This window comes from Tiliqua scincoides, unplaced genomic scaffold (assembly GCF_035046505.1).
Source record: "Tiliqua scincoides isolate rTilSci1 unplaced genomic scaffold, rTilSci1.hap2 HAP2_SCAFFOLD_141, whole genome shotgun sequence".
Classification (NCBI taxonomy): Eukaryota; Metazoa; Chordata; class Lepidosauria; order Squamata; family Scincidae; genus Tiliqua; species Tiliqua scincoides.
Window position 1 is genome coordinate 12,835 of NW_027101393.1, and position 15,903 is coordinate 28,737.

Here is a 15,903-nt window from a genome sequence, read left to right on the forward strand (position 1 = left end):
TGCACCAGGTGTTGCAAACCCTAGTGATGCCACTGCCGGCTAAGTAGCACTGTGCCTATCGCAGTGGGGGACGTGTGGCTTCTGCCTGCAAAAGTCTCCATCCTGTCTGAGTTCAATGCTGGGGAGGAAAGAGATGTTTGGGATTAAATATAGTGTGTAGTCCATTTCTACATCGGTCCCCTGCTCTAAAAGTGTGACATCTGCCTTCGCCCTTATGTTCTTACGAAGGATGTATTGTATCTCAAGGACTCGTTTGGCTTTGTTCTCTGATTCTAGGTGGACAGGACGGAAACAGCTGTGAACAACCTCAACCCAGCCTTCTCCAAGAAGTTCATTATTGAGTACCGCTTTGAAGAAGTCCAGAAGCTGAAGTTTGCCTTGTTTGATCAAGACAAGTCCAGTATGCAGCTGTACGAGCATGACTTTCTGGGAGAGTTTTCCTGCACCTTGGGCACGGTGAGTGGGTGCTGTTACTTCCCAGTATGCTAAGAGTTGTCTTGAGTGCTGCTGTCTGGTTGCCGCAGTTCTCTTAGTGAACCAATAACATGAGTTCTGGTAGTGGAATGGAGGGCAGGGCATTTGACCTTCCAATCACAAGGCTATTTAATTCAGCATCGTGTTTCCAAGGTTGCCTGTTCCCTGTTTCAAGCATTCAGGGCTATACTGCCTCTAATCATGGAGGCTTTATTGCCTTGTGCCTAATTGCGCTTTCGTAGACTTATCCACTATGAATTAGTGTAATCAATTTAAAAAGTAATCTAAGCTAGTGGCCAACACTTTTCAGTGGTAGCAAATTGTATATATTAGAATCTCTGCCGAGCTGCTTTTTAACTGCTCAGATATCTTTATCTCTTTTTTTTTCCTCTGTGAGGCAAATAGCAACTGGGAGGTAGACAGTTTTGATCAGGTAGATGTCTGGAAGTGAGGATTCAGTGGTATTGCCTCTTCCTGCCATTCTTCTGCTGAAACCCTACTTTCCAGCACCACAACAGCCACAATGCAGACCTTAAATTAGGGAACACGTTCCCTTACCTTGAGGAGGCCTCTGGGACTGCCCTCCCAATGCAGGATGCAGGCATACACCCCACTGGCACGGCTGCTTCAGCCCCAGAAAATTGGATAGGATTGAGTCCTGAGCCTTGGAAACGCCTATTCTAGTGATTCTCAGACTTCTTAGCACTGGGATCCGCTTTTAAAAATGACACTGTATAGGGATCCACCTTGCTTTATGAGACTTAAAAATAGTTGATCTAGAAAGAAACTTTGTTTGTGGGGTGGGAAACTTGACACATTTCTCATAATGAGGCAGCCCAAATGAATAGCCTTAAAGCTTGAGGGGCTTAGTTATGCAAACCCAGCTTTCACCCACTACCTGCCATTGACAGACTTGGGCTGCAATCCTAACCACACTTTCCTAAGAGTAAGCCCCATTGAACAAAATAGGACTTACTTTTGAGTAGACCTGGTTAGGCTTGTGCCCTTGTAAACAAACACACCAGAGAAAAGATGCTTAAAACATTAATCCCCTATATTTACACAAGTTTGCAAACTGTAGGAGCTCAGCTCCTTGCAAACCGCAGGTGTTGCAGAAATCAGCTAGGGGAGCCATGGAATCCTTATGAAAAACCTGCCACCCTATACAATATATAAGGTTGTGGGGAGCTGCTGTCAAGGGAGCCACCAATCAAACAAGTTTGGGAACCACTGGTTTAAGGCATGAGTTGCTGGCCTGCTGAAAGGCCAGCATTATACACACTTTCCTGGGAGTAAGTCTGATTTTATACTGGGGTTTGCTTCAGAGTAGACATACATTGGGTTGTGCTGCATGTCGGCCATACAAGCCACCTTGGCACATCACGAACTTGGATTACACCCGTGCCTCATTCCGTAGCCGCTGGGTTGAATGTGCTGCATGTCTGTTGGGCAATTGTTTTATAAGTCTCTTTGTCTTTTAATCTTAGATTGTCTCAAGCAAGAAAATCACGAGACCTCTCCTTCTGGGCAATGGAAAACCAGCTGGAAAAGGAATGATAACGGTATGGTCTGCTGGAAGGCAGAGAATGAATTCTGCACTTGGTTATTCATGAATTCTGAACAGTTCTTCTATTGGAATATATATATATTCTGGCCCAAGACAAAAGACAGGGTGGAGGCAGGGTATCCAGGGAAAGCAGTTGTGTCCAGTCATGAATGTAAACTTAGGGCACAATCCAAACTGTGCCCTGGGCCAACACAAGTCCTTTGCACTGGCCTGGAAGTGTCGCAAAAGTGCCGTCAAGCACTTGTGCCACTCTGGGGGACAAAAGGCCACTCTGGCCTCCCCGCACTGACGCGAGCTCAGGGAAATGCGAGTTTGTGTCAGCTGAGCTCGGCCAGTGCAGGGGTCTGGGAGGCCATGAGGAGGGTGGGGAGGAGGCAGGAGGGAAGCATTTCAGGGAAGGGGGAGGGCAGGTGATGGGCATTCCTGAGGGCGAGTGGGAGGCGTGGCCAGAATCCATCAGTTATATCAGCTCCTAACCCTGTTCCATGTGGACCAGGCCAGTCCTAGGTGGGCTGCTTGGATTTGCACCACCTCCTGAGATGGTGCAGATCCGAGTAGCCCTATTGGGACTGCAGTGGGTCTCCCCAGGGTAAGGGGAAAGTTTCCCCTTGCCCCTGGCTGAACCTCTGGCTACCTGAAACTTGTGCTGTATACTTGCTCGCCAGCCTACCTGTTCCAGAGCAAGTTAGGTTTGGGCTGCCCATTTCAGAAGGGGATGGGGGCAGGATGTGATATCAAAGACTTCACAGGAAAGGTGGCTTTTAAGAAGGGATTTGAAAGAAGGCAATGAGGTGACATCCTGCAAGTATTCTGAGAGGCCATTCTAAGCTTAAGGGACAGCAAAAGAGACAGGGTGGTGGTGTTTGAGGAAGTAGGAAAACTTTGGATGGTGGAGGTGGAAGAGGGAAGATTACAGGCAGGTGTGGAGAGAGAGAGAGAGGCGAGGACCTTATGCCAAATCTGGAAAAATGTTAAAGGGCCTGATCTAGTTAAAGTTGTGGGAGGTTTTCAAGGGAGACTTGAATCTCTCTGGAATCTGTGTCTGGCTTTGACTGAATGGTTCCACATGAAATGGTGTTAGTTTAAAAAAAATCATGTGATGATAATACAAAAACATGGGTGTACAAATGCACAAATACAGTGTACACAACAGCTGTGTACACTGCTCTCTATCTTGCGGAAGTTCTTCCATGCCAGAACTGTGTTGAGCACTGCACCAAGCTTAGAGGCCTGATGAACGCGGATGATGATCGCCAAAGTTGTTTGGCAAGGGGGATGGGGCTGTACCCCTAGCAACAGATCTCTTAGCAACAGTTTTTAGTCTCTCGTGCACTAATACACATTGAGCTGTGCATTTGCTATCGTAGAAGTAGATCACTGGTTTTATAAATGAAATGAAGCCTTTGATATGTCAAATATAATTGTTCGAAAAGGGTGGGCAACTTGTTTTGCATTTGAGGACTTTGCGGGGATTGTGTTGTGAGCTAGAGGACTGCTGCTGTGTTGGGTATATTAAATTATTGCTCTCTTAAACCAATGGTCGCCCGACTTGCAACCAATGTGTAGCAAAAAGGCTACCCCTATCTTACTCAATGGAAACAAACACCTCTACCTTGGGTCCATCAGCAGTGTTTTTTGGTACACTGTTACATGGTCTGGACCCTGACATCATATAGAAAATAAAATGCTGAAGAGCCAGGAGTGTATCTGAAATTTGAAATGAAAAGGCAAGCTTATTCAATTTAAATTTTGAAAGCTAAATGTGGCTTGCCTCTTCAGCAGTCCAAGCTGCTGTAATGGATAGTGTAATATGTGCTTGTGATCTTCTCCTATTCTGTTTGTCTTTTACCTTTCATATCCTTACCTTTTCCCTTGGAGAACATAGGCACAGCTTAGTACTGTTCTTGCAAACATGCCTCTGGTTCATGTATTTGATAGCCTCCACATGCAGTGCACATGGAGCTGCTAGTGGGGTTGTGGTTCAGCAGAAAATCTCATGGAAGCACTTCCTTCTTTATAGAATTCACTACTGGGAGACTGGGGCCACAGGGATGGAATTCACCCATTGCCCCCATTCCACTCCTGATGGAAATTCCCCTCCCTATGCTGCTCCTGTTCAGCTGCTTTTGATCTGGTGCCTGGAAGCTGTGAAAGACTGGATGTGGGCAAGTAAGCTGACACTTAATCCAGGCAAGATGGAGACACTCCTGCTCAATATGAACCTGGAATTCTGAATGGGGTTACCCTCCCTTTGCAAGCTCCACTTGGCAGTTTGCCTGTGCCCCTTGACTGGTTACTCCACCTGAATGTTGGGGGCAGCAATGGTGATGTGGAGGGGTGTATTTGTCCAGCAAATACAATGGTGCACCACTTGTGTCTGCTTCTTGGGATGGTAGATTTGGCCCATCATGGCACCAGCTGTAGTCATCTCAAAGTTGGTCTACTATAATATGTTCTGTGTAGGACTCGCCTTGAAAAGCATCCACAAACTTCAACTGGCATGTAAAGTAGAGTAGAACCAGGTCACTGGATTGTATAACACCATTATTGTTCCAGCAGCTTGTGATTCTGGGCTTGGTTTGAGATGTTGATGGTTATCCTGCAAGACCTAAATGACCCAAAGTACCTAAGTAACTTCCACTTTCCCCATCCCCAACCTATCCACATTCTAAAGCAATGTTTCTCAATTCCCCCCCCCCCACTCTGCATGGTCTGCCTAAAGTACCACCAGAAGTAACAACAACAACAACAACAACAACAGTATTTATATACCGCTTTTCAACAAAAAGTTCACAAAGCGGTTTACAGAGAAAATCAAATATCTAATGGCGCCATCTTCCAGTTACTTCTAGGTTGGGAGGTCAGATGCAACGTGACTATCACCAGTAAGAGCCTCAGGGTGGGTGGAAGAGCTGAAAGCTTTTTTGAAAACTTTTTTGCTGGAGCTCTGTCTGCTAAACTGAGCTGCCTACCGCTGTTTTGTTGTGTCATGTCTCTGGTCTTGCTGCTGGGTGCTGGGTGTCTGGGGGTCCTATGCATACCACTAGACACCACCTCATACCACCAGTGAAACATGTACCACTGGCTAATAAATGCTGCTCTAAGGTCATCCAAAGATGTTCTTTCATGTGCTCTCTGCCACTTACAGGGTCATGACAGAGGAGAAGATGGCAGAGAACCTTCTCTGTGCCAGGCTGTGGAACTCCCTCCTTCCGCTTTCATCATTTGCTTGACCTTATTTATGGCCGCTTTTTATCTGACCTGATGTTCCTGTTGAGATGTACCATCTCCACCTGTAGTGGTGGTGTTTTCATATTGTGGCTTTTGGGTCATAAGGTACTTTGTACATAAGAAAAACCACAGTATACATCATTTTTCAGGTCAATATTTTTTTTGACAAAGAAGCTATAAAATTGGCCCCAGTAGAGCCAAGGACAGTTAGAGAGGCAGTGATAAGAATATGATGCAGGGAAAACCCCACTTCCTATTTGCTGCTGTTCCAATCCTTATTGTATTTCTCTCCCAGCCCCCATTCTTGTTTTTAAAGTCACAGGAAAGTGACACTTCTAAAACAACACATTGTTTGAGTCTTAGATGGGATTAGAGAAATTCTTCGGAGGAGGAAAGGTTAATCTGCAGCTATTGGCCGTGGTAGCTGTATTGAGCCTTAATGTTCAAGAGCAGTTGATTTTGGAATACTAGTTGCTGGGGGGAAACAATGAGAGGTTGAACTATTGTCCATTCCCTGCTCAACGCTGTAGGTGAGAACCAGTCTGTGGCATCTCCCTAGGGGGCTGGACACAGATCTCCTGTTTTTTGTGCATGATCACACCAAGCCCCTTTTAAGCTCCCACTTTCACATGAATGGCAAAGGCCATGTGCACCACGCCCATATGGAGATGTTGCTTCATGCACCTGCGCCTCTCCCATGCAGTTCTTGCCAGTTGTTATCACTGTGCAGTCATGTATGTCATGGTATGTGAGATGAGGCATATGTGAGAAGAATGAAGTCACTGGCACCCAGGACCCTGCCATCTTGAATTCTGAAATGCATCATTTCCCTTCAACGTGGTGATCTTGCCTTAGAAATGGTTGAAGCAGACTTGAATTATAGCAAATCTGCAAATTCAGGGTCTGGTGTTTGTTTTGATCTCTGCTTTGGAAGGAATCCATAACTCAGTCCTGTCTCCTGTAGCTAATTTGCAGACTATTTCCAGGGATGAAGGGGGGGGGGGTTTCAACCATTGTTTCCTTCTTTTGCCTAAGCAGCCTTGGGTGTATTTTGTGGCTTCTAGAGGTTTCTTTCAAATCTCTTGTTCTCTCCTGTTTGTTTTTTTCCAGTCTCACTTCCCCCAACTTTTTTATGTTTAGCTCTTTACCTGTCTGGAATGGATTGAATTTCGCCAGAGATTTCTCTGTGGTTAAATGCTATTGGCTAAACTTGGGGGGGGGGGGGTGATTTCTCCACATAACTGGGAGAGAGGCTTTTTTGCCTGGTGGCAGTGGAATCTACTGGTTTCAACCCTGGAATCAGGATGGCTCTATGAGAAGAATGGAGGCACTGGCACCAGGGCCTGTTCCTCCCCCTCTGCCCTGATCGCCTCAGGTGCCTAGGCTGTTGATCTCTGATTTTAGGATTGTTTCTCAGTGATTCAGCCTCTGCTTCGTGTTCTGAAGATCTGAGTTAAATTCTTGGCGACATCTCCAAGTAGGGCTTTGGAAGTCTGTTGTCTGAAACTTGGGAGAGATGCTCAGTGCTAACAATACAGAGCGCTATGGAGCAGTGGTCAGATTCTGGAGCAGGCAATGTTCTGTGTGCCTGGGCACTCTATAAACTGACATCCAAATTGTCCAGCCCCTGTCCTGGGAAGCGTGCAATTTAAAATTCCACACAGGGGGGTGAGGAAAGTCAGGGGAAGGTGTTGTACGAACTTGGTCTCTGTTTTAATTTTTTATTAGCCATTTCTGCCCAACATTGCACATGCCCGATCTCGTCTGATCTCGGAAGCTAAGCAGGGTCAGGCTTGGTTAGTACTTGGATGGGAGACCGCCTGGGAATACCAGGTGCTGTAGGCTTATACCATAGTCTTTCGAGACTGAAGGTTGCCAACCATTTGCGTATATGCAACAGGGATCAAATGTATACACCTGTGGGCTAGGCAGAAATGGGTTAAGAAAATGAATTATTTAAAAACTTATTTCAATTGGCTTTCAATTAGGTTTGTTGCTGTTGTTGCTTATGTTTTTCTACGAATGTTAATGCTTTATGTCATGCTGCTGTTATGAGTTCTTGATGTTATTAAACTCCCCCTTTTATGCAGTATTTATTAGTACAGGCAATTGCAGCTTTAATTGCTGTGGGTGGCCATGTGATGTGATGTGTTGCATTTTGGTTTGATGATATATTGTGTTTTAAATTTTCTTGGTTGTTGGCCACCTTGATTTTTATTTAGAAAGGCGGGGTATGGATTTGAAAAATAAACACAGATTATTTACTAAATCTTTATGTTGATTTTTAAAATAAAGGTCGTACAGACTGGCTTTCAATAAAAAGAAAACTTTCAACTAAGGGTAGGATCAGCAGTGGAAAATTTCAGTAACCAGAAATATCATACGATAAAAAGCAGAGCTAAAATGAAAGCAGTACATTAAAAGTGGAAACAGGGAGGCTCTTGGGACAGAGCCTAAAAGCATTTCATATAGGGCCTGACGGAGTGGTTGTACAGTTCCACTGTTTTTATTGATGAGAACTAAGGTGGGGGAAGTGCCAGAGCCTTCGTGGAAAAGGGGGGTTTTTTGAAGGAAGAGAGAAGCAGCATCGCAGTGGGTGTGCTTAACAGTAATTCCTGTTATAAGGGGCAGCAAAGGAGAAAGAGACAGTCTGTTCATTTTTTTTCAGTGTCACTGGCAAACGTGATCTGCTTTAGCATGCAAATTGCCGCCCACTCTGATTTGGTGTGCCCCTGTGGGCTTCCATCTCCTTCACTGATCAGATGTTCTCAATTTAGTGCCACTGAAGACATCTTCATCTCAGTTTGGCCTCTGCCCGCGCTCAGCCAGTCACCAATCAAGCAGGAAATTATGTAAGGAAACTGCCTCTGTGGATGGGAGGAAGCAACGAAACTTGGATCCGTGTTCCCCAGCATCATTTTGCAAGTTTGAAGCCAGCTGCGCAGTTCTGCAGCCTGCTGTTGGTGGTGATCGGGGTCAGATTTACGCCCAAGCTAAGTAAGCTGCAACTTAGAGCAGAGGTTCTCAAATGCTTAGCACTGGAACCCACCTTTTAGAATGAAAAACTGTCAGGTGAGAAGTGAGATCATCAAGCAGGAAAATTTGTAACAATCCTAGGCTGCAATCCTACCCACACTTACCGAGTAATAAGTCCCACTTTCTATCATTGTTAAAAGCATATACAGAGCAGCCTATTGTAAGCACAGTTGTGTAACATTTTCCCAAATTCAATCTCAGGCCATAGTAACATCAAGTTTAATATATTAAAAATAAAATATTGAAATGAATGGGGACCCACCTGAAATTGGCTTGTGACCCACCTAGTGGGTCCTGACCCACAGTTTGAGAAACACTGACTTAGAGCCTTGCTTCATTGAGAAGCTTCTTGCATAGTCTGTTGAAAAATAAGAGACTAGGAAAGAAAAGCATTTTAACAATCCCTGCTAACTGGTTAAGAGGCACTTTCTCAAGTGGGTGCTCCTCTTTTATTTAGTGGGGGAGAGTAACTGGCCCACCTCACCCTAGCAGTGTCTTTTCTAGTGGCTGTCTGCTGGTGTTGCATCTTTTCAGATTGTGAGCCCTTTTGGGACAGGGAGCCATTAGTTATTTGATTTTTTCTGTAAACTGCTTTGTGAACTTTTTGTTGAAAAGCAGTATATAAATACTGTTATAACAGCCCAATCCTATTCTCCCCCTGGCAATACAGCAGTGCCAAAAAGGCCACTGCTGCATCCTGCGAAAAGGGCAGTTTCAGAGGTCTCCTGTAGGTAAGGGAACATTCATTCCCTTATGTGGGGTCAGCCTCTGCAGCTGAGAGGGCTCTTCTCAACTTGCTATAGCAAATTCGCTGGGATAGATCCACTTGGAACAGCGCCATGGAACTGGGTCTAGGATTGGCGACCTTACTGATGCTGAGCCTACCCTCTTCACAGACCCATTCTTCCCTCCCCCTGCCTCCATTGCTGCCTTGTTCTCTTGAGGCTAAAGCCAGCATTTTAAACTAGGTCTGGAAGTGTATTCCTGATTGGTTGAATAAAATAGGTGTAATGTGTTGAGCTACTCGCACCCACGTTCTGGCAGCTATGTTTTGCATCAGCAGATACTCTGGAAAGGTCTTTAAAAGCAGCGTCATGTAGAGCGCATTATAGTACATATAACTTTATTCTTGGTACAGGCTGCAGCTTGTTGGCAGAGCACACAGAAGGTTACATTGCTGGTATCTATCCAGAGTGACCCTGGATAGACACCATCAACAGTGAGGTAGCTAGACCTATGGCTTGACTTGGGACCAGGCATCTTCCTGTGTATCAGTAGACTAGTTTGATGGGAGCAATGCACAGGTAACCAAGGCTCCTTCTGAGCAGGATTGCAACTGGCAAAAGATTATCCTGGCCACAGCAGTTCACCTGGGCACAGGGACAGTTCTGGGTTCAGCAGCATCCCCAGACTATGCTCTTGACTTTTCCAGAGGTGCAAAACCCCATCTAAAACTAGATGGGTACCTTTGTCCAGAAGAGCAGGGTTTCCCATCCAACAGTGTTCTATTTTATCTGGATTACATTTCAGTGCGTTCAGCGTAATCCAGAACAGAGCCGCCCCCAAGAACCTCCAGAGGCTACTTGGTATGTATTGTTTTCCTCTTGAGGTGCAAAAAGCTGTGCCCCAGGGTTGGACCATGTCTTCCTGAGCATGCCAGATGCTGTCTTCCCTTCCCTGGTGATTTGCCAGTCTTCTCCTAACTCCTGGATTGGAAGAAGGGGACAAAGCTGAAGATGTGAGTGGTTGGCTGTAGATCATCTCCAAGAGGGAACTGGAGCAGAAGAGAAAGTATGGAGGAGAAGAAAGTGATGAGCCACTTCACTCTGCTGATGTGGGATCTACAGATGTGTCTCTCTTACAACTCTCCTCTACTCCATGCTTCCTCTTCCACTTCCTTTCCCAGTCCAGGGAGTAGATTGGTATTTACTGCCCTGCTAAATCTGCTGCCTGCTAAATTTACTGCCCTGCCCTGCTAAATCTGCTGCCTGACGACTGTCTCAGTCGGCCTCACAAATGGGCCAGCCTTGATCAGGCCATTGGTCTGTAAAGCTCAGCATTGCCAGGCAGTGGTGCTCCATGGTTCTGGAGAGGCTCTTTCCTAGCCCTACCTGGAGGTGCTACCTGGGACCCTTGTGTTACTTTGCTTCCTGTTGAGCAGGTACCTGTCCTCTGGTGGTCTCCACCAGCAGCTTCCTCCTCTAGCAAACCACCAGGAACTCAGGGGCGGAACCTCTCAGGCAGCAACTGTTACCCTGCACATGTCTGATCTTGGAAGCTAAGCAGGGTCAGGCTTGGTTAGTACTTGGATGGGAGACTGCCTGGGAATACCGGGTGCTGTAGGCTTATACCATAGTCTTTCGAGACTGAAGGTTGCCAACCAACCAACCTCTCTGTCCATCTTCTTTGAGTCCTTTATCTGTTTTTCCCAGTAGTCCTCGCTCCCCCCCCCCCGCCTTCTCTTTCTTCAAACTCCAGCTCTCCTCTGTGGTTAGCAGAGTTTCCCTTAGGTTGCTTGAAATGAAAGGAGTGGTAAAGGATGGCCTGATTTGAGGACTTAATACAGACCTTCTTGGATGGAAGCTAATTGCAGGCAGGCTGTGATGCCACTCTCCCTTTATGTGCAGCTACAGTAATGAGCTTTCTGCCTTCCATGTGTTTTGATGGTCTGCTGTTTAATGGTCTGTTGCTCTCGGCATTCCCACAGGTGGCACAAACTCAAATGGAGATCCTGGCGCTTCAGAAAGAAACTCAGAGGCTGCATTGGAAATGTGTTTTTGGTTTGCCTGCCTAGTACCACTGCTGATACTTGACCTGTTATTTTCCTTTTAACTATTTATATATAGGAAAATTTAATTCAGAATCTGTGCTGGGGCCTTTATACAGCCTCAGTGTCCCCTCCTGAATCTGGATTAATTAATTTCCCAGATCTGGATTAGTTTCCCAGATATCTGAGAAATGGATCTGAACACCAAGCTAACTCTGGAACAGATCAGGCCCCCAGATGTGTCAAAAACAGATCATTGCTGTAGCTGTGCCCGTGCTGTAGACCAGGGGTCTCCAAACCCCGGCCCGGGGGCCAGATGTGGCCCGCAGCGAGCCTCTGTCCGGCACGCGACCAGCCTCTTGTCCCCTGAAAGCCTCTGGCCCCGTCGACTGAACATGAGCAGAGCTGTGCTCTGATTGCACCTGGAGGGTGTTCTGAGGGCTAGAGAGGCTGAGTGAATGAGCCCATTCATTCATTTATGCATTCATCTAAGTTCCATCTCCAATTTATTTATTTAAATTTTATATTTAAATTTTTTTCCGGCCCTCAGCACTGCGCCAGATATTTCATGCAGCCCTCTGGCCAAAAAGTTTGGAGACCCCTGCTGTAGACAGAAATACTCCTTGCGCTGCCAATACTCAACTTGCTTGACTTCCAAGGAAAACTGTAGTAGATACTGAGATCTGAAGCGAGCTGTGTCTAAAATTCAAGCAATCCTGTGACTGACCTTATAGCCGTCTTGGAGTTTGTCACAGTGCTCTCATGATAACTCTGTGAAGCGATATTATACTATTCCTATTTTACTGCTTAGGAACTGGAGTTGAAAGAGTGATGGCCTTGCTCAAACGCTGGGAAGGTCCATAACACAGGTGAGACTTGACCTGCCAGGAACCACAGTGAAACTTTGAGTAATCTGCAGCTGGAAGATGAATTCTGGCAGGAAGATGAATGGTGGCGTGGCTGGAGGGGGGGGGCGGAGTAGCCAGTCTGGTGGGGAGGCTCAGCGGGGTGGGCAAGCAGCCCCTCCCTTCGGAGCCATTCCTGGTGGGGGGAGCGAAACGGAGCTGTATGGCTCCGTTTTGCTCCCCCTGGCGGGAATGGCTCTGAAGGGAGGAGCCGCTTGCCTGCTGCCTGCCAGACTGGGTGCTCCGTCCCCTCCAAATACACCACTGAAGATGAATTCTGGCAGGATGAGGGCAGGGTGAAGACATTGGAGGGCCATGGTTAGTGTCGTTGAAAGCTGGGGCCTAGAATCTGGTCAGAATTCTAGTTGGGACACAAACTGGAGGTAGAGCAGGAACTGAAGTCTAGGACCATGCTGAATATTCAGGCATTTTGATTTGGGGGAGAGGGAGGCAAAGCAGTACTGCTTCTGCCAGAATCCCCCCCCCATCTGTGTGTGTGAGTGAGAGAGTGAGTGAGTGAGTGAGTGTCTAGGTAACCTTCTGACAATGAGGTTTGGCATCGTTGAGGACAAAAGAAGTTGAGAGAGGGACGACAGTGCTATTTGAATTGGCCATACAGACTTGTGCTAGCCAGATGAGGATCACTTTATGAATTTTTGACATCGGTGAGGACAAGTGAAGCTTATTCAGAGCAGTGATTCCAGTACAGGTGAAGCGTCCAATCGCCTTTCGCAGCTATCCTCTGAAAATTACAAAGTGGAACCTCAGGGTGATCATAAGCCAAGTATGGCTAGTCCCCAACTTATGGATGGCTGTGCGGGTGCAGTCTGTCTGGTCTTGTTCTTTCTTTGCCCCAGGGCCTCCAGCAATGTTGTATCGGCCTGGAGCAGTGATTCCCAAACTCCTACAGGGGGACATGGGAGGGGAGCGGGGGCAGCAACAGCCTCACAGGGATCGCTGTGCCGCCACTTTCAGGGGGCTTTTTTAGTTAGCAGGGGGCAGCACTAGCCTGCTGCAGGGTCCTGAAGGCTCACAACCCCCTCTGATCTTCTCCGTGGCTTTTGTAAACACCCTTTATCTCCTATCTAAAGCTACTTCCTGTTTTTGCAAGAAAACAAGAAGTAGCTTCGGTGATAAGGACTTTTTACAGCAGCTGCAGAGGAGATCAGAGGGGGCTGCGAGCCTCCAGAACCCTACAGCGGGTCAATTTTGCCCCCCCCGTAGGTAAAAAAAAAGCCCCCTGGAAGCAGCATTACTGCAATTCTGACAGTGCTGCTGCTGCCATCAGCAAGACCACTCCCTTAAGGAGGAATGTCCTCTTCCAGTTGCCCTAGTGGGTGGTGACCCACCAGTTTGGGAACCACTCTGTAGCCACAGCATACCAGCTCTGGTGGGTTTCCACACATGGCTTGTAGTAGTCAACCAAATGGAATAAAGCTTTGACAAAGGTTCCATGTTTAGAAGCTAGACAGTACTGAATTTAGGGGAAGGACCATAACTTGGTGGCCTGCCACCTGCTTTGCATGCGGATACAGTCCCTGGTAGCATCTCCATGTATGGCTCAGAAAGCCCTCCACCTGAAACCCCAGAGAGTTGCTGCCAATTGGTGCAGACAGTACTGAGCCAGGTGACTTGGCAGAAGAAGATTTCATGTGACACAAGTTGACCAGTTCTTGCGTACCTCTGAGCGGGGCCGACCCAGCCATGAGCCAACTAAAGTAGTTGCCTCTGGTAGCAGATTGGTCAGGATGCCCATCTCTTCCTGACTACTTGCCAGCACTGTGAGTGGAAGGAGCAGAGGCTGGCACATTGTTGGGTGAGGAAGGGCAGCATTTGTCATGCTGCCTCAGGCATTAGGAGCTCTTGGGCTGGCTCTGCTGCTGAGGTCACTTGCTTCTCAGACGTTTTGTTGCCTGTTTTAAGTATTTGCTTATATTGGGGCACAGTAAATTAGAAAGATCTTGGAGAGACAGCAGGTACCTAGAGAAGAACAGGCAGTGGCAGGCAGGTAGACAGACGAACTTGAGGCACAGCAACAAACTGTTTGAATTTTGAGCATTGCTGTCAGGGGATTGGTTATCCAAGGTCCCTTGATTCCCAGGACCAGGAAGGATTCTGGCCTATTATTCTGACTTGAGCTGCCTGCGATCTCCTTCATGGACCGGTGGTCCTAGTGGTGCAGGGTTCTGGCAGTGCAGGGAGCAGGGCATTGGCATATGACCACTTGGCTTCCGGTTTTGAGCCCTGTCGAGCCTGCAGTTTAGAGACGTCTGTCACCAGGCTCTCTGCCACCTACCACCGCTACTACTGAGTGTTTGTTTAGTGTGAACAGGTGCTGTACAGAACATAGAAGTGAGAGGCGGTTCCAGGCGCAGCGGGTGGAACAGAAAAGGATGTCAAAACTTGAGCCAGCATATCTCCCCATTCTCTCCCCTTTGGAGTGCTGTGGCTGAATATCAGCATGTACGTGCAGAGAAAGAAGGCTGCAGTTCATGGTGGATGCCTCAGGCTAGATGCTTGCCATCAGATTCTTAACAAAGGTTTTGTTTTCAACTGAGTAAAGGCTGAAGGGTAAGCAGTGTTGACTCTACATGCTGCAGAAGAGCTAAACCTCTACGCAAACTCATGTCACAGTCAGGCCAGCCCAGGTCACCTGAAGAAACACGCCTGATGCTGCCCCCCCGTTCCCAATAATGTGCCAGCCTTTGCTCTTCCCACTCTCCAGTGTTCCAGCTCAGCACTTTCCTCCCTTCCACATTTCTTCTTTCCCTCTGCCCCCTCTTCCAGTCCTGGGAGCAGGAGAAGGAGGAGGAACAGTGGAGGCAAGTTAATGGACCAAGATGGGCAACCCTCTCCACCAACCTGCTGCTTGGGGCAAACACTTCAGTTGGCCTCATGGGTGGGCCAGCCCTCATCAGAGTGGTCTCCAGGAGTGTGTGTGTGTGTGTGTGTGTGTGTGTGTGTGTGAGAGAGAGAGAGAGAGAGGGGGGGAGGGAGAGAGAGAGAGAGAGAGAGAGAGAGAGAGAGAGAGAGAGAGAGAGAGAAAGAGAAGCTGCTTTGGAAGGGAGACATCTGGAAGCAAAGGAGCATCAAGATGGGAGGGTACTTTGACCCTTCCCAATGTGCAATAGCTCTGCTCACATTCACTCTCTCGAAACACTTTTTTCAAGGGGGGGGGGACCTATGTTGTGCATTTGGGTTAGGGACTGTTGAATCTCTTGGTTTTCATCCTGTCCAAACACAATTTTCTTTGGATTTTTAGCCCCTCTTTTGCTATTAAAACAAAACCTTGGATATATTTTTTCTTGTTTTAATCACTAGGGGAAAAAGGGTACAAGTATTTTTTAATGAATTCTCAGATATTTGCTGCACAAGCACCTGGTTCTCCAATAGGCTGCAAAATATACATTTAAATACCATTTTTCTCCACAAAGTCATAGACTTTAAAGATCTATCTGTGACTTCTAAACCTAATCTGCTGGGGAATGGGAGGAGTCTGGAACCTTGTATTGAATCACAAGATGATAATTCAGGAGCCTTCCTAGTTTGGGTATAATCAGTATTTTGGCCCTCTGTCCTTCGTTCATGTAGGACAAAGCCTCTTTAACCCTTCACTTGCTGTTTGTGCTGGGGGAGATGCCTTAACAAATCTCTTCTTTTAGGGACTTCACCCACTTGCTATACTTTTGTGTATCTGAGACACAATTTTTGTGTGTCATGGGAGCAAGCCTCTTAAGTGCGCAATAACGGCAAAGGACTGTCTGCTGAAGTCTCTCTTGAGATGGATTACAAAGGCCTCTGACTGGGTTTCCACTGCTGAGATGCATACAAATATGGGTAGGAAGATGCCCTTAAGGTGGCTTCATATTTCCTACCCCTATTCTGGAACATATTTAGATGTTCCTTACCCACACCTCCATGGC

At 47.0% G+C, this 15,903-nt stretch overlaps 1 protein-coding gene across 1 annotated transcript in view; it reads left to right on the forward strand.

The window, feature by feature from the left end:
* The first annotated feature begins 282 nt into the window (after window positions 1–282).
* Window positions 283–15,903, forward strand: part of LOC136635926 (copine-2-like) — a 45,916-nt gene continuing 30,295 nt past the window's right edge. Inside the window, exons 1-2 of the mRNA XM_066610998.1 lie at window positions 283–456; window positions 1,962–2,036. Coding sequence (XP_066467095.1) covers window positions 403–456; window positions 1,962–2,036 — 129 coding nt within the window. The 5' untranslated portion in view covers window positions 283–402. The remainder of the gene's footprint in view (window positions 457–1,961; window positions 2,037–15,903) is intronic.